The sequence below is a fragment of the Sus scrofa genome, chromosome 6 (genome assembly GCF_054392235.1).
Source record: "Sus scrofa isolate SSC_HxYL_T2T_F1_AM1 chromosome 6, Sscrofa_HxYL_maternal_Yorkshire_Landrace_v2.0, whole genome shotgun sequence".
NCBI classification, from domain to species: Eukaryota; Metazoa; Chordata; class Mammalia; order Artiodactyla; family Suidae; genus Sus; species Sus scrofa.
Window position 1 is genome coordinate 104,970,161 of NC_139388.1, and position 25,924 is coordinate 104,996,084.

General features: G+C 39.7%; 1 protein-coding gene across 50 annotated transcripts in view; it reads right to left on the reverse strand.

Moving 5' to 3' along the window:
* Nucleotides 1-6,604: 6,604 nt before the first annotated feature.
* Nucleotides 6,605-25,924, reverse strand: part of ARHGAP28 (Rho GTPase activating protein 28) — a 187,492-nt gene continuing 168,172 nt past the window's right edge. For 21 of the 50 annotated variants that reach the window (XM_084964207.1, XM_084964190.1, XM_084964187.1 and 18 more), the window contains 6 exons: nt 24,497-24,694; nt 24,097-24,210; nt 17,973-18,029; nt 16,134-16,258; nt 12,639-12,703; nt 6,605-10,614 (listed from right to left, as the gene is read on the reverse strand). In XM_084964207.1, the coding sequence (XP_084820333.1) occupies nt 10,520-10,614; nt 12,639-12,703; nt 16,134-16,258; nt 17,973-18,029; nt 24,097-24,210; nt 24,497-24,694 (654 nt within the window). In that variant the 3' untranslated portion in view covers nt 6,605-10,519. The remainder of the gene's footprint in view (nt 10,615-12,638; nt 12,704-16,133; nt 16,259-17,972; nt 18,030-24,096; nt 24,211-24,496; nt 24,695-25,924) is intronic. The other 29 variants (XR_014807625.1, XR_014807623.1, XR_014807634.1 and 26 more) reach the window with 3 other exon arrangements.

Genomic DNA, 25,924 nt, shown 5'->3' on the forward strand with positions numbered 1-25,924 from the left:
AAGTAGGCGGGGGGGGGGGGGATAAATTAGGGGTTGGGATTAATGTATACACACTGCTATATATAAAATAGGTAACAGGCTCACTTACAGCACAGGGACATTTACTCAAAACTGTGTAATAACCTATGTGGGGAGAGAGTCTGATAAGGGATGGATATATGTACGCATATTACTGATTTACTTTGCTGTATGCCTGAAATTAACACAACTTTGTAAGTTGACTATATTCCAATAAGATTTTTACAAAGCAAGGGTTTTAACACCTTTTTTTAACATAAAAACAAGGGCTGGAAAGTCTTTAAGAAACTAGCTCCAACCAGCTTTGCAGGGTCTGTAATGGAAGCACTTGTAGAATGAAGCCCAGTGTGCGATAAGGGGAAATTAGGGATGGGGTGGGGGACGGTGCGTGGACATAGCTACTCTAAGTCACCTACTGAGAGCAATGCAGAGGAGTGCAAAGTGGGCCGGGCCTGGTCATGGAGAACAAAATGACCTCATGCCCATTTTCAGCCAGCCCTGCTGTAGGAGGCACCCACTTTGTGGCGTCTGTGGCCACGGAGGGCAGGAAGAGGATTAACATCATAGTATTCGGCCAGAGTTCCAGACTGTTCTCCCATCCCGCACTCCCACCAGCAATGAGAATGCCAGGTGCTCCACATCCTTGCCGACCCTGGGTACTGTAACACTTTTTCATTTTTGGCCATCATTAAGGAGTATTCCTGTGGTCATGCAGTGCTATTGATTGGCATTTCCCTGAGGGCTGACGATGTTGAGCATCATGTCATGTCTATCGATCACTTCTATCCTTTGGCAGAATGTTAGTTCAAGTCTTTTGCCCATTTAAAAACATGAATTGTCTTTTTTTTTTTATACTACTGAGTTGTTCTTTGCATATCCTGGGTGTAATATGTACATGTATACACACACACCATGCACGCATGCACGCACACACAGACACCACACTTCTCTCCCAATCTGTGGCTTGTCTTTTCTTTTTCCTAATGGCTGAAAGTTTCATGGATCCAATTTATCAATTATTTCCTTCAACGACTCAGTTTCTGCTGCCCAATCGTAGTGTGATGTAGTGAGGGCTACATGCTGGAAAAGCTTGTTCCAATCGGTCATCTAAGGACACGGAGCTTAGGACTGCAGCAAAGTCCACTGCTGTGCAGTAATAAAAATGCTACACAAATGCAGGGCAACTGCTGAGAATGAATTGTTACAACATCAAAGTTCATAAATAAGACAACAATCTGCAAGAGTCTGCATGTGATTGTGAGTTGATAAAACTCAGATGAACCTTTGACGAGTGCCCCCCACCCCCTCCCGGCTTCTGTCTGGACTGTCAGGCAAGGTGTCATTTACTGCTGGGAAGATGAGAGAAGCAGGTCTGCAGGAGCTCCCGGCATCCCTGAACTGCGGATTCTTTTCCATCTGCTCATGTGCTTTGCCGTCAAACCCCATTTGGCAGAGATCTTTGGAACTGAGATAATGTACTTTGTCACCTGTGACAGCAGGATTCCAAAGTGAGGCAGGGGAAGTGACTGCAATTGTGCTCAGACAGGGCAAAAATGGGGAAGATGGGTGGCAGAGGAGGGCATGGACTCCCTAGTCAAGAGCCTGGGGACAGTTAACCTAGATGTGCCCTCCAAATGACTAAATGGGGGTCTGGGAATGACAGTTTCACCAGCCAAGGACCAGGAGAAGCTCCCCACCACACCAGGGCAAGAAACTGTACGGGGTGACAATTTCCATTATTCTCCCAAATGGATTAATTGGATACACCAAGAAATAGAAAGGGTGGGGAAGCATGTCAGCATGGTTACCAGTGTCCCTCTCTGTGCCAAGGCCAGGAGCTACATCCAGGGAACAGTGAACCACCTGAAATGAGGCTATATTTGTGTGGGGTGCAGGTGAGACCCAGAGAAAGACCACCTAGTTCTCTTAGCTTGAGTAAGGTGATCAAGACCACCAGGCCTTTGACCTGGGAGGGACAGACAAAGCACAGTGTCTCGAAGGACACTTTCCATTCCCCACTAGGTTGCTAGGCAGTTGTTCAAAAGTCAACTGACTATACAGAGTTCCTACTGTGGCTCAGAAGTACCAAACCTGAATAGTATCCATGAGGATGTAGGTTCTATCCCTGGCCTCTCTCAGTGGGTTAAGGATCTGGCATGAGCTGTGGTGTAGGTCACAGTTGCTGTTCAGATCTCATGTTGCTGTGGCTGTGGTGTAGGCTGGCAGCTGTAGCTCTGATTTGACCCCTAGCCTGGAAATTACATGTGCTGCAGGTGTGGTACTCAAAAAAAAAAAAAAAAAAAATCAACCGACTATGTAAGTGCACATCTATTTCTGAACTCTAGTCTGATGTTGGTTTTTTTTTTTTGCTTTTTAGGGCTGCACTTGTTCCCTGGCTGGCCTATACCACAGCCACAGCCACTTGGGATCTGAGCTGCATCTGGGACTTATGCCACAACTCACGGCAATGCCAGATCCCTGACCCACTTAGTGAAGCCAGGGATCAAACCTGCATCCTCATGGATACTAGTCGGGTTTGTTTCCACTGCGCTACGATGGGAACTCCCTACTACTGGTCTTTCTGTTTGTTTTTCACCAATACTACACTGAATGGATTACTGTACTTTGTCATAATTCTTGAAACAAGGTAACTTCTTTCTCAGGACAGTTAACTGTTCTCAGTCCTTTGAAATTCAAATGTATTTAAAGATCAGCTGCTCGATTTCTACAAAAGATATACTTCCGGCATTTTGACAGGGATTTCATTCCATCTATTGGTTTATCTGGAAAGAAGTCACATCTTAACAATGTTGACTTCTCTGACACCTGAGCATGGGCTGTCTTCCTTAGTTCTTATTTGCTTTCTCCCAACAATGTTTGTGGTATACGGCAATCAAGCCCCGCGCATCTTTCATTAAAATTACTTTTGGATGTTTTGTATTTGTTGACACTCTTACAAATGGTACGGCTTTGATCATTTTATTGCCCTGGTGTCTTTGGCTGATATGTGGAACACAACTGATTTTGTGATTAACCTTAATCCTGTGACCTTGCTAAATATGCTTATTAATTCTAGTACTTTCAACAATAGACTTTTGAGCATTTGCTGACATAATCATCCAGTCGTGATATCTTCAAATTAAACAGTGTGACTTCTTCCTTTCCAAATATTTTCCCTTTTCTTTTTCTTGACTTACTACAATAGTTAGGATCCCCTGTCTAGTGTTGAACAGAAATGGCAGAAGCAGACACCCCTGCCTTGTCTGTCACGGGAGGGCAGGGCTTCTCAATCTTGGCTCTAGAAATTTGAAGCAAGACAGTTCTTTGTTGCGTGGGGTGTCCTATAAGTTAAATCACGTTCATCAGTATCCCTGGCTTCTTGGCTACTAGAGTGTAGTGGCATCTGCATCACTCAGGGTGACACCAAAAATGTCACCAGACATGGCTAAATATCCCTGAGGGACCAAAGCACCCCCAGCTGAGAACCTCTATGTTCGGAAGAAAGGTATGCAATCTTCTGTGCCTGGCTTCTTTCACTCAGCAAAATGTCTGAGATTTATTCATATCATTGTTGTCTAGATTTATTCCTTCTGATTGCTGAGTGATGGGACCTCGTATGAATATACCACCGTTTACCTACATTCCTATTGACAAGTGCCTGGGACGGTCTCAGGTTTTGGATATTATAAAAAAAGCTGCTCTGAGCATCCTTATGTAAGTGTTTTGGGGGACAATGTTTCCTTTGGGATGAAGATCTGGAACTGCTGGTATAGGGTAGTTTGTGATTCGTTTGAGAGGGCGCTGCTCAACCTTTTCCCACAGTGGCTGTACCATTTTACATTCCCATCAAAAATAAATGAGAGTTCCGATTCTTCCACACTTCAATGACCAGTCTTTTGAATTTGAGCCACCCTGGTGGTGTGAAGCAGTATCTCAGTGTGGTTTTTTGTTTTTTTTTTTTTTGTCTTTTGTTGTTGTTGTTGTTGCTATTTCTTGGGCCGCTCCCGCGGCATATGGAGGTTCCCAGGCTAGGGGTTGAATCGGAGCTGTAGCCACCGGCCTACGCCAGAGCCACAGCAACGCGGGATCCGAGCCGCGTCTGCGACCTACACCACAGCTCACGGCAACGCCGGATCGTTAACCCACTGAGCAAGGGCAGGGACCGAACCCGCAACCTCATGGTTCCTAGTCGGATTCGTTAACCACTGCGCCACGATGGGAACTCCTCAGTGTGGTTTTAGTTTGCACTTCTCTGATGGTGCATGATGTTGAACATTTTAACACATGCTCATTGGCTCCTTGCATGTCTTCTTTCATGAAGCGTCTGTTCACGTCTTCTGCCTGTTTAAAAAACTGGGTAGTCTTTTTATTGATGAGTTCTTTAACTATCCTGAATAGAATATCAGTCCTTTGTCAAAAATATACTTTACAAATGTATTTTTCCCAACTTGCGGTCTGCTTATTTGATTCGTTAATGGCCTCTTGGGATAAGCAGCAGTTTTAAAATTTGCCAAAGTCCAATTAATCATTTGTTTCTGTTGCTTTCTGTTCTGAAGAAACTTCTCTACTCCCAAGTCACAAAGCTATTTGCCTTTGTAGTGTTTGAAAAGTCTCATTTTTTATAATCAAGTCCGGGATCGATTTTGGGTGAATTTCTGTGTATTATGCGAGGGGGTCAACTTCCTTTTTTTTCCATAAAAATATCTGTGGAAACTGTTCTTTCCCCGTTGGGTTGCTTTGGTGTCTGTGTTGAAAATCAAGGGACCATATAAATGGGCAGCTTTTACTGTGCCCTCTATTTTGTTTTCATTGATGTATGTGTTGATCTTTACTCTGCATGAGACTGTCTCATTATAAGTCCTTCAACTTTATTTATTTATTTATTTTTGGCAAGATCACTTTAGATGTCCCAGATCCTGTGCATTTCCATATAAATCTGCAGTTTCTGCCTAAAACGCTGACTGGTGCTATAACTGGGGTTGCATTGAATCTACAGATCTATTTGTGAAGAACTGGCATCTTGCCAATTCTCTCCCATCCATCTCTTCCCATTTAGAAACATGATGTATCTATATATTTAGGCAGCTACTCTTTCATTTCTATCAGAAATATTTTGTTTTCAGTACAGTAGTATTTAGTATGTATTTTACATATTTTTTGTTCAATGCATTCATAAGTATTTTTGTTTTTTGATGCTATTGTCAATGGAAGTTTTAGAAATTTATTTTCCGGAGTTCCTGTTGTGGCGCAGTGGTTAACAAATCTTGACTAGGAACCATTAGGTTGCAGGTTCGATCCCTGCCCTTGCTCAGTGGGTTAAGGATCCGGTGTTGCCGTGAGCTGTGGTGTAGGTTGCAGACGTGGCTGGGATCCTGCATTGTTGTGGCTCTGGCGTAGGCCGGCGGCTACGGCTCCGATTGGACCCCTAGCCTGGGAACCTCCATATGCCTCGGGAGTGGCCCAAGAAATAGCAAAAAAACAAAAAAAAAAACAAAAAAAAAATTATTTTCCAATTGCTTGCTGCTAGTATAAAAAAGAGTTGATTTTTATAGAATAATCTTGTATGCCATGACCTTGCTAAATCATGTTATTAAGTGCTAATAGCTGAAGATACTACTTAGGCTTTTGCATATTAAATAAACATGTCATTTGCAAATGGAAACTTTTATTTCTTCTTTTCCTTTTTTTCTTATCTTTTCTAGGGCCGCTCCTGCGGCATCTGGAGGTTCCCAGGCTAGGGGTCTAATCGGAGCTGTAGCCGCCGGCCTATGCCACAGCCACAACACCACCAGATCCGAGCCACGTCTGTGACCTACACCACAGGTCATGGCAACGCCAGATTCTTACCCACTGAGTGAGGCCAGAGATTGAACCCGCAACCTCATGGTTCCTAGTCAGATTCGTTAACCACTGAGCCACGATGGGAACTCCCTATTTCTTCTTTTCTAATCATTATGCCCTTTACACAATATATACAGTAAAATACAGAGTGTGAAAAAATCATGAACGAGCATTTAATTCATCCAATTCCTTTCTTTTCTGTATCTATTGAAGAGTTTTTGTTTTTTGTCTTTTATCTTCTTAGGGCTACACCCACGGCATATGGAGGTTCCCACGCTAGGGGTCGAATCAGAGCTGTAGCCTCTGGCCTATGCCACAGCCACAGCAACACCAGATCCGAGCCACATCTGCGACCTACACATGGCAACGCCGGATCCTTAACCCACTGAGCAAGGCCAGGGATCAAACCTGAATCTTCATGGTTCCTAGTCAGATTCATTTCTGCTACACCACAATGGGTGTAGCCAAACAAACAAACAAAAAAAGACAAAAAAAAAAAAAAAAAAAAAGGACCTATTCAAACCAAGTTGTGTATAGTTTTTGCTTATGCAATCTGAACCTTACCCACAAACAGCCACAGCCACCATTAATTACTCCAGTGTCTTGTGACTTTTACACAAGACAACCATCTGGCTAGCAGGTGACAGAGACCATGCTGACACAAACCTGACTTTAAAGCTCCTCTTCCTTCACCAGCACATGGTGCCCTCAAACTCGTTGAATAGAATAACTTTCATGATAACCCTTCCACTTCTTTATCTTTATTTTTATGGATAAAATGCAACATACATATTATATTTAACAATGAAACTGATGGGACAAAAGAATCAATCTGTTCGAGATTGGAGACAACATAAAAAGTTGGCGACCTAGTGATAATATATGGTTTTTTCAATCTAATCACATAGTTTTAGCAAACAGTTGGAGAATGCCTGAAAGAAAAGACGATATTTTTAGATTAAGATATGTGTGTGTAAAACTGTTAAGAATGTTTGAAAGAAACATTTTAACTCATGTCACATTATTTTTTATTACATGACATATTTATAAAAAAACAGTTGCGAGTGCCTGTCGGAAAATAGGAACTATTCAAGCCCATACTCTATATTCCTTTCAGACATGTAATACATTTATGGAAAACAGGTAAAACAGGCCTGAGAGAAAGAAGGGGCACTTTAATCTCACGGTACTTTTAGTCAATTGCAATGTGGGGAAAGCACGTGAAAAGGGATGAAAGGAGAAGGAGTTAATTCCCACGTTTGCAAACCTGGTCTCCACATGGCTGGACACACAAGACATTGAGAGAGGGACACAGATTCCCTCAGCGTCTACAGCACACATCACAGTTACAGGGTATTTTTGGTTTTAAAGCTTTTCCTAAAAATATTTTACATCATTAAATGTATATTATTAAATGTACATTGAAGGCTAGCTGAAGTGACTTAAATAATATGATTCAGGGACAGTTTATAACAAATATTGTTAACGTCCATTAATTTCTTCCCCAAGACATACAAGTGAGGTAGTTTATATCGTATATACATTGTAAAAAGATTAATATTCCAGTTTGTTCAAAGATCACTGACTCCAAGAATTGTTTCCCCAAGTGAGCTGTTCAGCAAAAGGATCTTCTTTTGCAGAACGGAGGAAAGAATGAGCTGTTCTGTTATTTTTTTTTTTTTCTGAAGAAGTGTTCCTAAAACGTTAACTTTCTCTAATGCTTTTACCATTTCCCTAACTGTACACCAAGAGCGCCTGGGACAAGGTGAGGGGGAAGCTATCAAGAAGAGAATTTAGAAGCCCAGTATCTGACTCTTCTTTTGTTTGCAGATATAGCACTCATGTTTGCCTTTATACCATTCATTTTTACAGATTACTATAACTATTTAAAAACAATTCCTCCTAAGGGAAAGATAGTTTTTTCAACACTTAAGTGATGAGCGTTTTTAACTTTAATCATAGGGGTGGTTTGTTTATTCATTAAGAATAAAAGTAATTAAAAAAAAAGGATTAAGATTAGTAAAAAGAACTTCTTTAACCACACAAAGATTAGTTTGTGTGTCTACTGGAAATTCTTCTGTAATCACTTAGGTAACTTTTATGAGTAAATACAACTTAAGAGAGTTCCCTTTGTGGCTCAGTGGTTAAGAAACCTGACTAGGATCCATGAGGATGCAGGTTCGATCCCCGATCAATGGGTTAAGGATCCAGCATTGCCCTGAGCTGCGGTGTAGGTTGAAGATGGAAGCCTGGATCCCGCTTTACTGTGGCTGTGGCATAGGCTGGCAGTTGTAGCTTGATTTGACCCCTAGCCTGGGAACCTCCATATGCTGCAAATGCATCCCCCCACCCCAAAAAGAATACAAGTTAGGTCCAATGATACGGGCATTGACATGGCCTCCCATTTTTACACAGTCGTCACACATCCTTGAATGCACTAAAGTGACTAATTTAAAGTTACTGACTGGGCTAAGCCTTTGACATCTAAAACCACACAATAGTGAAAATTCAGAATTAATTTTTGAATTAATTGTTTTTAACCTGTCATCTATTAGCCATTTATTTAAAACCAATGACTACTGGAATAAATTTTAAAACATTCAGAACTTACACAATCAGTCCTAATGTGTTCTCAGTGAAAATAAATAAAAATTCACAAATAAAAAATTAAATTGATAGATCCGTGACTTTTTCTAAACAAAACAGGGTTTTTTTCTAAATGATAGGAAATTCAATGAGAAAAATCAGTTGCCATTTTAATTTACACACAGACGTGTAAGGCAGCTAATTTGAAGAATTTCCTCCATGTATAGGGGCATAAATTACTGCCATCTTATGTTTTGGACTTTAGCAACTACAGAAGTATAATGTTTACTTTTGTTGTTTGAATTGCAAAAATGACAACAGACCCTCAAAGTTTGTTATGCAGACTCATATGCCGTCTACTGAAAACGGATGAAATGCAGGAATAAATATAAACCAACAGAACACATGTTTATCTTCTAATGGATTTTCAGGCAAAGGAGATAAAAATTCTCAAATAAATGAAATGAATGGATATTTGAGTTTTCTATTAAAATATAACAAAATTCTAGCGGCCAGAAATGCAATTATCTACATGTTGAATATAAGTAATTTTTTTTATAGATACCAAGGCATAATGAGCATATAAAAGATTTCTTCTATAATATGGCCTTAAATTATTATCACATTATGTTTTGAGACTTGGTAAACAGATGAAATGTTTTCTGCATTTGTGAGCAACTTTGTCTACTTGAATTGCAAGAGAGTCATTAGGGCATTACGTTTCATTAAACCTGATATAAATTGATCAAAATCTCAACCTTTAGATTCTAATCCACAGGTGGGATAAATGAGACCTCTGTCCCCACTTCCGGCCACCCCTAGATGGACTGTATCACAGTCTCCAGGAGAAAGGCAAGGCTGTCCAACCCCTTGGCACATCTGAGATTCGCTCTCAGTTAGAATCCTGGAGAAATGTGTTTTCTCTCTCACCAATTGCAGCTCTGGAAAATGGCTCCACAGATCTTGATAGCGAGGCAGTTTTCAGCTCACCAACCATGCATCTGATTTGAAAGCCGGATGCTAATCCACAGGGCCTGGCCAAGTCTATGATTGATGAACAGAAACAAAATCTGCTTTTACCGCATGTAAAATCTGGATATAACAGGATTTTTCAGCACTCTTGGATAAAGAACAGTTGGACACAGGCAGTTCTGCACTTTAAAACTGGGGCTGCAGAAGTGATTATCCATGCTTGTGAAATATAAAAAAAAATGATATGTTTGATTAAGAAAGGAAATCTGTGCCTGGCACATGAAAAGCTATTCACGGAGCACCATGACGATGATGAGAAAAGAGAGGCTCTGTGACTGTTGACTACACCGGAGGTTATAAAAGCACAAGAACACCCTTTGTCAACCTACCTTAACTATGAGGACTTGTGCTCATAAGAGAATACACTTTGAAAATATCAACTTTCAAGAGTCCATGACAGGAAAATGTTCGTTTGCACCAGAATGCCAACAGCCGTTATACAGTACAACACACACAACAATACAGGGGTCTTGAAACAGAAGTTTCTCCTCCTCCAATTCAGAGCATAAATATTGTATGAGTGACTTTGGAAACGGATTCTCTTTGGAAAGTAGATCTGAATTATTTTTCAGAGCAGAGAGTTTTGGTTTTCTGACATTCTTGTTCAAAAAGGTCAATATGCATATATAAAAAACATAAGCATAAAAAAAGTCTTTTCCATCTCTTGGGTTTGGTAGCATCTGCTACCCCGAGAAGTGTCTCTTATTCCCAGGAATAGGACCAAGTTCATCTCTGCTGTGAAGTCAGAGTGTTAGAAATCACTGGAGCTCCATATTCTCTATTGGCCTTTCGTCTAGAAAGGTCATATCCTCTTTCCTTCACTGCTATCAAGGAACCATCAAGAGAGCTTCAGCTTGGATGGTCAACCAGCTCCTCTTGCACAGTTTGTGTTGACATGGGCCGGAGACACCAGTTGGGCTGAGAAACACCAAGAGGGTTCTAGGAACTAACATGTCAAAAGCAGTCTTGTTTTTTTTCCCTACTCAATGTAGGAAGGACTTCTTGGCATGTAGACACGATGGCTGCCATCTTGGAAGGTATTTCAAACAATTGCTTGGGGTTTAATCACCCATTCTGCTTGAGGATTTACATGATACACATCCAATATATAAGCATCTGGATCCAAGCAGTGCTGTCCTAAAAGAAAGAAAAGTCAGAGAATGTTTCCGAGGGCGCACCCTGCTGTGCGTGCATGTGTGTACACGTGTGTTGTTATGGCTCAAATAAGGCCAATATAGAACTCTCAGAGAAAAGCAGACATGGTTTAAAATTTCTTAGTGGAGCAGGCCTTTCCTCCTTCTCTGTTTCTTTCTGACAGTAAAGTACTTCAAATAAATCCCAGATGACACTGTGCAAAACACAGACATATCAACCACAGGCAAACTGTTCCCTAGACTCAGAAAAATATGGCAAGATCTTGTTCCAGTTATCAACTCATTTATATGATACTCTTTAATGATCATTTATATAATACATCCTTCAACGGCTTTATAGAATGACCAGGCCTAGACAGTAACATCAAGTTCATTTTAGGAATGGTTATTTAGGTTTTCCTATAAGCAGGAGATCTGGTAATAATAACCACAAAAAAAAAAAAAAAAGAGAGAGATCATTCCATGGGGCAAGTATATTTGAATATATATTTGAAAAAAATATAGAAATATAGAAATATATATTGCACATATATTTAAAAATCTGTATGTAGAGTGTGTTTGAAATGGTACTGAAGTCTCAAACAAAACTGTCAAGATTTAACTGCTTGACTGATGCATTCATTCATTTCTCAGATATTCCTTGAGTTGCATGCTAGCTGAGGCTACAGCCATGCATCAGACAGTCAAAAATACTTGTCCTTGGGTGCTTATGTCCTAAAAGTGGTAAAAGGCAAGTAGAAAATAAGCAAGGAGAACTTAAGTCTGACAGTGATAAAAACACATGAGAATGAGAGAGCCAGGAGGCACAGAGAGAGGGTGCCCTGCGGAAGATCTTGCTGAGAAGCTAATACAGCAGCAAACACCTGGCAGAGGCGAGGGAGTGAGGAGTGAACCACTTGACGGAAAGCATCTGGGCAAAGTCAGAGCAGGTGTGGGGGCCCCAGGGCCAAATGTGTGGGTGACTGGGCATGAGAGTCGGTGTCTGCAGGGAGTGAACTCGAGAGGTGGCAGCATCGAGCTGCATGCAGAGCAGTGCAGAGGTGTCCCAGTGTTCAGAGGTCCTGAGGACGAGGAGTAACAGGCACCTAAGGCTCAGAAGGAGCAGCTGGTGAAGCAGTGGGGCGGGGAGCCAGCTGCTTAGGGGGGCTTGAAACCAGGAAAGAGAATGTTTTTCAAAGGAGGGAAAGAACTACTCAGGCAGTGCCCAAAGACAGAAAGAGGCACTGGATTTCACAGCCTAAGAGTTCTCCAGTGACCTTGACAAAAGAGCAATTCTGGAGAAGTGTGGAGGGGTGAAGCTTGACTGGAGTGGCCTCAAGAGAGGAGAGGAGGCCACTGGAGTAGAGATGACCGGCTCAAGGAGCTTTTGCCAGAAGTGCAAGAGACGCAGGGGCGTAGACATGAGTCAAGAGGGAGTTTGTGCCGATGAGCGAAGTTACAAAAATGTGTTCGCAGAGGGAAATGATGACAGCGGACAGAAGGGGAGAATGACCGGAGCTCGCATCCGGCAGGAGGGAGGCTCTGGCCTAAACAGGAGCATGTGCGCTTCATGCTGACCGTGAGGGGGCCCAGGAGAAGACAAGGACGCAGATGCTCGGAGAGGGAAGGTTCTTTGGTTCCTTTTAGTTTTCCCTGCAAGAAGTCGCAAGAATGAACTTGGGCTGCGCGTGAAACAGGGCAGTTAAACAAAAAGGGAGTCGTGGGCCTGAACCTTCCACAATGTTCTCCTTTCGTTGGGCATGAATCTCCAGAAAGGGAATCTCCAACTTTCAGAGTCACATTTAAAAGACTCAAAAGTCTGCTCCGTATCAACCCAAATATTTATGTGTAAATTCCGAAAATATTTTAGGAGAGTCATACTGTTCTTATATGAGATTTTAAAAATCAGACACAGTGATTTTGATTTTATACCTAAGAAACTTGTAAGATATACTTTTGTAGTAATAGCATTATATTTCTTTTAGAGTTATCAGAGACTTGAGTAAAACTTTATTCAAGAATGCTTACCTATATTACCTCCAATTTCATATAATCTTTGGTTCTGAATTTTAATGCATCCCGAAGAACCATGACTGAAAAAAGAAAGCAATATAATTTTAATCCTCTTCCAAGATCTGAGGTAAATCTGTGGATTAAATAACCATGGCAACAAACAATTCATTCTGCCTGGAGTGAAATATAGCACATAAACCATCATTATGACTGAAGTGATGATAAAAACTTTTTTTTGACCCAGACAAGCATCTGAGGCAGAGAAGATGGATGATTTCAAACCAAGATTGAAGCTACCAGCCCGAGAGCCACTTCTGCCAGCTCCATTCGAGAGAGGAAAACTTCACTGACACATTGAGGCTGGCCAGGAGCTGCTGGATGTTTAATACTGCTGTGTCACTGGCCCCATCACTCTCTGTTCGAAAGAAGCCAGGTTTCATTTCTGGACTTGCCAAACACTGAACCAAAGCCTCTCCTTGGCCCACGTCACATTCCTAAGCTTGCTCGGTGCTTTGCACACTGTCTACAGCTGTCTTCATGACATGTTCCTATAATGAAAGCAAGTCAGGGAAGATAAGTGCCCCATTTAAATTTTCCACTGCCAACGAGGATGCTGGGCAGAAGGGTCTGGAAAGACTGGCGCTGAACTCTAGTCCCCTTGCACGATCAGACTGGTTACTTCAGAAAGACTGTCCTCAGCTCTCCACTGTGGGGAGAAGGATGTGTACCCTCTTTGCTTGTTTAAACATCGTATGTGAGACAACTGTAGATGTGCATGTGGTTAAAGGGAAGTATACAGACACATTCTGTGTAGTCTTTACCTAGTTTCCCCCATAACTACTGCAGTAAATAAATACTGCGATAGCACAACCAGAAGGTCCACATGGATTCAATCTTCCCCACAAGGGCTGTTTCCCTTTTACAGCCACACCCATGCCCTCTCCTTGTCTTCATCCTCCATTCCTCATCCCTGGAGTCTACAATCCTATAAACTTGTCATTTATAGAAATGTTCTATAAATGGACAAAGTATGGAACTTTTCTGTATTGACTTTTTTTCTTTTTTTTTCCCCCATCACAGAGATCCCTGGAGAGTCACGCTGGTGGTTTGATCTGTACTGCTGAGCAGCATACCATGGTGCGGGTGGACCACGGTCTGTATAGCCATTCACCTGCTGAAGAACATATGGGTTTTTTTTTTTTTCCAGTTTTTAACTATTATAAATAAAACTGCTATAAGCATTTGTGTGCAGGTGTTTGTGTAAACATAATCATCATTTCTTTGGGATAAATGGCCAGGAACAGGAATGCTGGATCACAGGGTAGTTGCATATTCAGTTTTACGAGAAACAATCAAACTGTTTTCCAGAGTGACTGTATTCGTTTGCATGCCTACCGCCAACGTATGAGGGATCCCGTTTCTCTGTATCTTCACTAGTAAGTGGTGTTGCCATTATTTTTTAGCCATTCTCATGTTTAACCATGATCACTGTTTTTCTCTGATGATCTTTCATCATTAGGTATGATGTCAGCTGCAGGTTTTCATAGATGATCTCATCTTTTACCTCATGTTTGTCATCTGCATATCTTCTTCATGAAATATCTGTTCATGTCTCCTGCCCATTTTCAAACCAGATTGTTTGGGGTTTTTTTTGGTATTGAGTTTTGAGTGTTCTTTGTACATTCTAGATACCAGTCCCCTGTTGGATATGAGTTAATGAATATTTTCTTCAAGTCTTTAGCTTGTCCTTTCACCCCCCCCCCTTTTTTTTGCTGCAGCTGTAGCATACTTTGATTTTAAATTTGATTTCTACATATTACTGATTTTGGGGTGTTTATCTTATATCCTGAAACCTTGCTGAACTCACTTGTTGGTTCTGGGAGGTCTTTTTTTTTTAAAGATTAAACAATTTGATGTAGATAATCATGTCATATGCAGATACAAATAGTTTTATTTCTTCCTTTACAATCTCTGTGCCTTCTCTTTTTTCCTCTTCACTGCAGTGCCTTAATCTTCCACTAGTATGTTGAATCAGACTGGAGTTCCTGATCTTGGAGAGAAAGCATTCAGTCTTTCATTATTAAGTATGATGTTAGCTGTAGGTTTTCATAGATGATCTCATCAAGTTGCGCAAGTTCTTTTTCTGAATTTGCTCAGACATTTTATCAAGAATGAGCGTTGGATTTTGTCAAATGCTTTTTCTGCAGCAACTAACATGATCATATGCTTTTTTTTTCCCAATTGATACAGTGGACTACAGTGACTAACTTTTGAAGGTCGAACTAATCTCGCATACCTGAACAAAATCCCATTTGGTCTTGCTGTATAATTTCTTTAATATACATTGGATTACATTTGCTAACATTTTGCTGAGGACTTTTGCATCTAGACTCATGAGATATTGTTCCACAGTGTTTGTTTGTTTGACTGTTTTGTACTGTCTTTGTCTAGTTTTGGTATCAAGGCAACTCGAATTTCCAGGATCACCCTTCTCAACCTCTGGCAAACACTCATATATCCTCCATTTCAAAACTGTTATATAAATGGAGGCTTAAAGTAGATAGCATTTTGCAATTGTCTTTTTTTGCCATAATGGCTACTTCTTTTTAATAGGATTGGAAAGAATCTTTTTAATTTTTTTATTTTTTTGTCTTTTTGCCATTTCTTGGGCCGCTCCCATGGCATATGGAGTTTCCCAGGCTAGGGGTCGAATTGGAGCTGTAGTCGCCGGCCTATGCCAGAGCCAGAGCAATGGGGGATCCGAGCCACATCTGCAACCTACACCACAGCTCACAGCAACGCTGGATCCTTAACCCACTGAGCAAGGCGAGGGATCAAACTCGCAACCTCATGGTTCTTAGTCGGATTCGTTAACCACTGTGCCATGATGGGAACTCCAGGAAAGGTTCTTTTAAAGGATAACCATAAGTTTTACTAGAGACCACCAATTTGTACCTGTTTTACAATGGCTAGATTTTTAAAAAAATCTCAGGGCATATGTTTATCCTTAAGTGCTGCATGCCTGAACAAAAACTTTCATGATGTACGTATGCTCTTTAAGGTGACTTAAGACAGATATGCAAAAAAACCCAACAGTTATGATGTTCATTCAACTACATAAACTCTCCCTGATATAACCATGTTAAAGCCCAGTGGAGCCTGAAATTAATGAAGTAACTGGAAATATATCAAGACATCTACAAAAGTAAATTGCTATATTTTATATGCAAATAAAAAGTAAAATGCATTGAGTAAATGAAGCCACCAATATAGAAGATAACCATTAAGAATCCCAATTGTAGAAATTCCTTGAAAAAAAAATTTTTGTTACTGATAATTCTATGGTCTACCTAACTTCTTTCTCTACTTTTGATTCTTCATTTACTAGTGAAGTCCTATAAAGTAGCAGGTTCTGATTTTTCAGAAAGGTCAAGTTTTCACATGCCTGGAGCTGCCCAGCAGATGCAAGTTCATCCTCCTGTTCAGAGACCCATATTCACTTCTACTCACCTGTTCTCGTATTGAAACTTTGCCAGTATGTCTTTGGCTTTGGTTTGACTGTTGAGCTGAATGGCCATGGACACCTTGGAGAGAAGGGGTGCATGGACCCTTATGACTCCCTCTGGCACGTCAGACTGCCAATGAGAAAAAACGCAGCACATTCTATCAAACTCAGGTGAATATCACACAATGACTGCACTTAAGAAATATGAAAATCAGTGGCATTCTGAATTAGAGAACCATGGAACCATGACTCAGATTTAATCAGAATGAAACAGGAAATTCACTAATGACTAAACTTAACCTGGGATATACTTTTGGTATATGCTTAGGTCCCATCGTAATGCCTTAAAGTTATAAGGGAAGTAAAACTGGGTTATGACAAAAGTCTAATATTTCTCTTGGTGAATTTTCTTGAACAATGCCCTAAATAAACCTACTTGAAGCAGAATTCTGTATTTCAATTTATTTTAAGACGATCACCCTTCTGAAACATTTCAGGTTTTGAAAATGTGGATTTGCAAATATCTTTTTTCTTTAGTCAGTAGCAATGAATGGTCATCCCCAACTGAATTCCAGATGAACACCAAACTTGACCCCTTCAAGTGTGATAATAAGACTGTGAAGAGCAGAGTGTGGACAGCTGTTGAGAAAGGGTGTCTCTGCTTTCATGTGCTCTGATTAGCCTGGGCACCTTGGAGCGCTCATCCAAATGGAACATCCAAAGTACAGTGCTGTCTCATTAACAAAAGAATTCTGTTGTGTTAGAATTCAATGGAAAATTTCTTTTGTTTTGAAATTTTGAGTGTTTTAAAAATTAGTTTTCTATTTAGAGATGAGCAGAAATAAATTTCCATTTGAGGATCTGGCTATTACTGCTCATGCAATGATTTTAAATTTGTACATTCTCAAAGGCTGGTTTGGTTGATGTCAAGGGTTTATGTGAAGTGACTCAATACATCCCCTAGAAGAAATATGTGTCCCCTTCACCAAATATGTTGACCTCTTAAGCCAGGACCTCAGAATATGAATTTCTTAGGAAAGAGAATCATTGCAAATATAATTAGCTAAGATGAGGCCAAACTGGAGGACAGTGGGCCCTGAATTCCAGGTGAGGGCAAATGCCATATAGAGATGGAGGCAGAGACTGGAGTGATGCATCTGTAAGCTAAGGAAGGCTCAGGCTTCCTGGCATCAGCAAAAGCTAAGGAGGATGTTCGAAACAGATCCTTCTTTCACAACCTTCAGAAAGAACCAATCAAAATCACACTTGGATTGCAGAGTTTTAGTCTCCAGAACTGTGAAAGAGTAAATTCCTATTGTTTGAATCCACCCTGTTTGTGGCGTTGTTACTGCAGCTCTAGGAGACTAATTTTTTTGAAAGGGTCCATTCTTATAGTCCTTTTCTACTGTTACTGGCAAGAACCAGGAAAGTGAGTCAGGGAGTGGGCACAAGGAGTCAGGCGGCACGGCAGGCAGCCAGTGGGTCACTGCAGCCAAGAGTATACTTAAAACACTCTTTTGTTCTCTCACATCCCTTCTTCCAGCTCCATGGGAGCCTCTTAAGGTAAATTCCACACTCCTGATGTTATTAAGCCTGTTACCATAACGATCACATTTCCCTCTAACTTTCTTTGCTATTCACACTTGTGAACAGATGCCTAAGCATGAATTTTGAGTCAACAGTTAGTTGCGTCCCTAGACCATCCCTTCAGGGGCTACATCGAAAACATCAAGTTTGAAGGTATATCATGACTCAAATTATACACAGAGAAGGTGGATGTAGGCAAAGAACACTATGTAGGGAGTTAATAATTATGGGGAAGAGAAAATGATTTGTTTTCTTACCATTCTTCTTGTAGAGGGTGATTTCTGTAGTACCTTTGAAGTCTTGGGGCTTGTAACCTAAATAAAACACATTTAGTCTTTAGGATTAATGTTGAGAAGAACAAGTATGGCCTGCTCTTGTGACTTTACACTGGTACAATCTTCATGGAAAACATTTTGGCAATATTTATCAAGTTACAAAATGTATGTGCACTCTGACTCAACAACTCCACATCTATAACTTTATACAACAGACAGACTTTGAGAGAAATGACATACGTACAAGTTTATTCACTGATGCATACATTTCAGTAACAAAATATTGGACATAATCTAACTGTTCAACCATATGGGAACACTTCAATAACCTATGGTGTGTCTATGGAATATCATGCAAAAGAAGCAAAGAAGAAGGCTTTGTGGACTTTATAGAATAATCACTGTGATTTCCAAAGTCATTAGAGAGGATACAGGATAGTGTATCACATATGTTACCATTCATGCAAAAAGGGGGAAGACCGTATGTTCATATTTGCTTGTGTGTCATAGCACCTCTTTGGAACACGAGTACCTGTGTGTTCCAGTACACACAGAGGCTATCACTGGGGACATTACTTGTGCTCAGGAGCAGTCAGAGGTGGCCAATTTTTACTCTATGGTTTCTCCTTTTCCAACCTTTTGAATTTTGTAAACTGTCAGGGAACTATCTGTTCTAATCAAAGTCAAGAAGTAACAACATGGTACAGTACAACAGAACTAAAGAAAGGCCCTATTTCCTCATCTTGAAGTACTTGCTTCCATGTTACTCATAGCCTTTTAAAATTTACTTGACTCTACTTACAATTAAAACATTAAAGTAACTGACATTCATATAGCATTATACAGTATACACAGTGCTTAACACCCACATTTTGTGAGCTGATGCTCATGACAACTCGGTGAATATATATTACTTTTCCTCCCAAATTGAAAATATGAGAACACTGAGGTTCAGAGAAAGACTATAATTTTCCCAGGCTTGCAAAGCCTGCCCTGACCTCAGCTTCAGCTCCACACATATACTTACGCCATTAAAATTTTCCAGAATGAAATGGCAGAGTACGGACTTTTAAAGTCTTGCCCTTTATAAAAGCAATGACTAAACTGGCAAAAACTGTCAGTGTCAACTTCTTCAGAACCCTGGACACTAACCCTAAAGTGGCAACCAGGGGAATTCTTGAGAAAAACAGCTGAATTTTGATAAGAACAGTGAACTCTGTGGCATTTTAACTTACGCTTTCTCAGTTCGGCTCCACAGCTCCATGACAACCTTGAAAAGAACAGCCTGCAGTCTTGTTACAGGTACCGGAGGGAGCTCATGAACCTCATTCACAAAGAATTCTAATTATTTGTTCCCTGGAAGACTGGCTCAAGGGCTTGCTTTTAGCTTGCCTGACTTGGAACCTGACCAGTGCCAGAGTGGTGTAACTCTGGAAACATTTATAGGCAAATGTTTTAGTCACTGCTGCCTGATTCAGTGGATAAGAGCTGGGAAAAACAATAAACTAACTAAAAAGCTGAGAAAGCAAGCCTAGAGAATGAGCTGCTTTGGGGAATGAGGTCTCTGAAAGGCTCCAATGTATTCCTGAGACTCTAGAAGGTCACGTACAGGCTCAGGGCTGTGCACATATTCAGGAAAGACCTGAAAAGAATTTAAGCTTTCACCTCTGGCTGACCTTTAAGCTCTGTCCAGGCAAGAACCAGAGGTTCAGGCAGAGTTGTAAACTGCCTGGCTGAATGCTGAAGGTGTGTCAAGCACACGAGCACACAGAGCTCATCTGCAAAGACGGGGAGATTTTTTTTGGTTCCAGGTATTTAAGAAAATCTCTGAACAAACATCAGCTAACCACCAGGCTGATGGAACAGAGACTTCAGTAGCCACACAAAACAAAGACTACACTTATCATAATTAGTTTAGCAGAAAAGTCATTAATAAATGAACAACAGTTACAACAAGCAGCAACAAATCCTGGCAGGGGGAAAATCCAAAGTTGCCATATTACAATATTCAAAATGTCTATTCTCTAACAAAAATTATGGGACAGGCAAAAAATACCAGGAAAAATATGGCCTATACACAGCAAAACAAAACAAAACAAACAAACAAACAAACAAACAAAACCAAAAAAAAAAAAGTAGTGTCAATAGTTTCAAAAGAAATTCCTTATGGAAGCCTATATGTTGGACTTACTAAGAAAAAGCTACTTTAAATTCTCCCAAAGAACCAACAGAAATCATGTCTAAAGAACTTGAAACCATGAAAATGATAACTCACCAAATAAAGAATATTGAATAAAGATATAAATTACAAAAAGATGCCAAAAAGAAATTATGGAGCTGAAATGTCCAATTGAAGCTAAAAGTCCACTAGAGGGGTTCAACAGCAGATTTAAGGAACCGGAAGAAAAAAAAATCAGCAAATCTGAAGAGCAGTCAATTGAGATTATCCAGGCTGTGTAAGAGGAGGAAAAAAGAATGAAGAAAAACACACAGAAAATAAGAGAAACTGTGAGACAATTATCAAGGTACCAACATATACACAAGCATTCGAGGAGTGAAAAGGACAGAAAGAATATGTGAAGTAACAATGTCTGAAAGACATTGACCTATGTATCTAAAAATGAACTCCAAACAGGATAAAATCGAGGAGATACACACCGAGAAACATCATAATTACACTATCAAAAGACAGACATGAAGAGAGAAACTTAAAAGCAGCAAGAGAAAAATCAACTCATGCATAAGAGAGTCTCCATAACAACAGCTGATCTCCGGGCAGAAACCATGGAAGCCAGAAGACAGTGGGGTGATAATATTAAAATTGTAAGAGAAAACAAAACAAAACAAAACTGATAACCAAGATTTTATCTGGCAAAACAGTCCTTAAAAAATGAAGGTGAAATTAAGACATTCCCAGATAATCTCAGATAAGTAAAAGCTGAGAGTTCAATGCTAGCAGACTGACCCTACAGAAAGTGTTAAAGAGAGTCCTTCAAACTGAAGTGAAAGGGCACTAGACAGTAACTGGGAATCCACATGAAAAAATAAAGCATACCAGTTAAGGGAACTACTTAGGAAAACATAAAAGGCAATATTAATATATTTTTTGTTTATGTCTTCCACTTTTTCCCTAACTTAAAAGACAAGTGCCTAATAATTATAAATCTATGTTGATGGGCACACAATTTACAAAGCTGTGATTTGTACCAATAACAGCATAAAGTGGGGGGGAGTCAGAGGTAAATAAGTAGAAAGTTTTTATATACTAAATTTAGGGTTGTATTAATATGAACTAGTTTGTTATAAATTAAGATGTCACTTATAATCCCCAGGGTAACTACTAAAAAGATAATTCTAAGATATATAGTAAAAAACAAAAACAAAATAATTAAAGTGGTACACAAGAAAATACCTATCTTATACAAATGAAGGCCGTAATGGAGGAACTGAGGAACAAAAACATATTAAGACATATAGCAAAAAAAAAAAAAAAAACAAAAAACAAATGAAAGAATTGAAGGGAGAAATAGAGTTCTATAATAACTGGAACCTTCAGTAGCTCACTTTCAATAATGGACAGAATAGATAGAAGGTCACAAAGAAAAGAGAAGACTCGAACAACACTAGAACCAAGTAGACCTGAACAGACATCTATCAGACACTCCACCCAACACTAGCAGAATCCCTTCTTAAGTACACATGAAACATTGTTCAGAGCAGATAGTAGGTTAGGCCACAGAACAAGTCTAAATGAAGTTTAAAATATAAAAATAATACAAGGTATGTTCTGTAATAAAGGGAATAAAATTGAGGTTGGTAATAAAAGGAAATTTAGAAAATTTACAAATATGGAAATTAAACAACATATGCTTACATGACCAATGGATCAAAAGGAAATAGAAAATATCTTGAAATGAACCAAAGTGAATGACAACACACCAAAACTTGTTGGGTGGACAACGGTAGTGCCCAAAGGAAAATTTATAGATGTAAATGCTTACATTAAAAAGGAAGATCTCAAATTAAGAGCCTAACTTTCCATGTCAGGAAACTGAAAAAGGGCAGCTAAGCTCAAAACGAGCATAAGGAAAGAAACAATACAGACTCAAGTTTTAATGAGGACTAGAGAATAACGACGACGATAACAACAAAAATACAGAAAATCAGTGAAACAAAGGTGGGCTTTTCAAAAACACCAATGAAATGGTCAAACGTTTGGCTAGACTCACCAAGAAAAGAGAGAAGATTCAAATTATTAATCAGGAATAAAAGTGGGGACATTACTACAAAACTTAACAGAAATAAAAAGGATTATAAGATAATAATATGAACAATTTTTTCAAGAAATCAGATAACCAGGTTGAAACAGACAAAAGTCCTAGAAATATACAAACTATCAATCCTGACTCAAGAAAAATGGAAAACCTGAATAGAGCTACAAGTAAAGAACTTAAGTCAGTAATAAAAGAAAGAAAGGAAGGAAGGAAAGAAGAAAGAAAAAAAATCCTATAGAGATGTCCAGGACCATATGGTTTCACTGGTGAATTCTACTCCATTTGTGTTAAAGAAATAATGCTAATCTTTCTCAAACTCTCCCAAAAAACAGAAGAGGAGAGAATACTTCCTAACTCATTCTATAAGGCAAGTATTATCCAGATACCAAATCCAAACAAAGACATGACAAGAAATGAAAAACTACAGACCATGTTGATGCAAAAATCCTCAACAAAATACTAGCAACATATCCAGCTGCATATTAAAAAGACTGCACACCTTGGCCAATTTATCTCAAGAAAAAGATTGCACACCGTGGCCAGTATTTATCTCAAGAAAAAAGGATAAGTTCAATGTATGAACACCAATCAATATAATATATACTGCATTAAGAGGATGAGGAAAAAAGAAACCTGGTGGTCAATTAACTTTTGACACCAGTGCTAAGACCATTCATTGGGGAAAGAGTAGTCTTTTCAACAAATGGTGCTGGGACAACTGGATATTACAAGATGTTAGCTGTGGGTTTTTCAGAGTCCCTTCTTCAGTTTGAGAAAACGCTCTTCTAAGTGTGTTAAGGCCTTTTTATTCTGCAAGGGTGTGGAATTTCATTAAATACTTTCTCTTCATCTATTGAGATGAAGAATTTCTTTCTCCTCTGCATGGTCCCTAGCACATTGCTTGCTGTTATAATACATCTGGCACATCCATGGCTCTTGTGTACACTTCTCTGTCACACTAGATGCATGTTCCTTTAAGGGCAAAGTGAGTTTCATGTACCTTTGTGTCCTCCTATGCCTGACCCTCATGATCAGCCTCAAATTAAAGTGATAAAAATCATTCTTCTAATGCCTGTTACCTATGCTAAGGCAAAAATTCTTTGAAATGCAGTGAATTTACACAAAATGACTTGAGGATTAGCTATCCTTTTATCTATCTATCTATCTATCTATCTATCTATCTATCTATCTATCTATCTATCTATTCTTTTTAGGGCCGCACCCACGGCATGTGGAGGTTCCCAGGCTAGGGGTCAAATTGGAGCTGTAGCTGCCAGCCTACGCCACAGCCAAAGAAATGCTAGATCCAAGCCACATCTGTGACCTACACCACAGCTCATGGCAACGCCGGATCCTTAAGCCACTGAGCAAGGCCAGGGATCAAACCCGCAACCTCACAGTTACTAGTTGGATTTGTTTCCGCTGTGCCTAGCAGGAACTCCCAGGATTAGCTATCCTTTTAACATTCAATCACAGAAGAAATCTCCTCTACTGGTCAGATATACTGACTACTGGGTTGCCCGTAAATCCAGTTCACAGGGGCTAAAGTATTGACTTTCAGTATCTGTAAGAAATATTTTACCCTTAAGTACTTAACAGAATATTAAATAACCTTCTTGTTAGAATTAATTCAAAAACTTCAACCAAAAAGCACGTTAATTCAATATGGTGGAACGACCACAGTACTCTCATGAACAGATTTTCCATAATGTTCTCAGTCTGTGAAAATGCAACAATTGGGGGTCTACATTACAAGATATTTTGTGCATCCCTGAGAAAAAGGAGCCTGAGTGGTCATGATATCTGAGCATTTGTTTAGTTTTAGTTATTACCCCTCGTTCTATGGTCTTCCTCCTCAGCAGCTTTTTGACACTTGGGAGCTGTTTCTTCAACAGCATGCTCGCTTCATTCATCCTTCTGACTTGAGTGATTAAGAAAGATGGAACCTGGAGGAGAAAGAGAGCTTGACTAGAAGGCAAACACTTGCGTTACACGTCCGGGGTGGAGTCTGTCTTCAGTCGTGGTAACTCCTGGCCACTCAGTACCCTGGAACCAGGGACCAGGAACTGTGGTTCTGACCTTGTAAAGATTAGAAAACTCTATCAGGACTCCAATGTAAAGCCCTGAAGAACGTATAAAGATGCCACAGACAGGGCACGGTCTGCTCACGAGCCTTCACGCTCCCTGGGTGCTAGTGGACACAGGAGAAGCAGGTACCACACTGTTACTCACCTTCCACAAGATTTCCTGGTACTTAAGCATCAGGCGGATGATGTGGGCTGCAGTGTTTGCTAAGAGTAACTCCTCACAGTCGGAGTGTTTGCTTCTACTGAAGAAAAGATTTGGTGCCATTATAGTAGATATGTTCCATATACTCATCCGGTTTTTGGATTCGTTGGCAATGACTTTATTGAAGAATGTCATGAGGGCCTAATAAGAAACAGCATTGTGTGGCACCAGTGATTGTATATCATGAAAAAGTATCACTGATCACTATCATTTGTTTCTATCATTCTACAGTACCTCTGGAAAGTTGTCAGAGCTACAGAATGGTTAAATCTGTCATGTTTCCCCTTTAATTGCTTAAAAGTGCTAGTGAGGAATGTGAAGGGTTTATTTAATTTTCTGATTCATTAATACAGCTCCATTTTATGTAATTTATTATATTATGATATCCATAAATAATAGTTTGTATTTTTTGTGTGTGTGTGTGTCTTTTTGCCTTTTTTTCTTGAGCTGCTCCCGCAGCATATGGAGGTTCCCAGGCTAGGGGTCGAATTGGAGCTGTAGCCACCGACCTGCGCCAGAGCCTCGGCAACGCAGGATCCAAGCCGCATCTGCGACCTACACCACAGCTCACGGCAACGCCAGATCCCTAACCCACTGAACAAGGCCAGGGATGGAACCCGGAACTTCATAGTTCCTAGTCGGATTCGTTAACCACTGTGCCACGACGGGAACATTTTAATATTTTCTTTACCTTACATTTTAATATTTTAATATTTTCTTTTACCTTAAGCAAATTTGACACATACTAAAATTAAATAGTAAACAAGGAAGAGAAGACACTATTGCTCAAATAAACTTCAAATGCAGTTTTGTTGTGAAGGAAGAAAAGTAATTCTAAAAATCACTCTTAATTTCAGATATTACTGTTAAAATCTACTTTTTGTTTCCTTGGGAAAGGAAAACCCATTTTAAAAAATATGAGTTTTAAAATAAGTAAGTTATAAGACAAATAAGTCATGGGGATATAATACACAGCATGAGGACTACAGGCAATGTTATTCTACTGCATATTTGAAAGTTGCTAAGGAAGTAAATCTTAAAAATTCTCATCAAAGAAAAACTTTTGTAATGGTGATGAAAGGAAATCAGACTTATTATGGAGATCATTTTGCAATGTATACAACTATCAAAACACTATGTTGTATACTTGAAACTAATTTGTTATGTGTCAATGATATCTCAAGAAAAAGTTTTAAAGTAAAATGGATAGAAAGAAATGAAAGAAAAGCCACAAAAATATGAGTATCTCATGCCTCAGTCCAAAAGTAATCTCAATTGAAAAGTTGAAAACTTTTACTTTCTGGGTGTTATTTTGCTACTGCACTTCAATTCTGGAATCTTCAGCAGACCAAAGGGAAATGATTACATGCA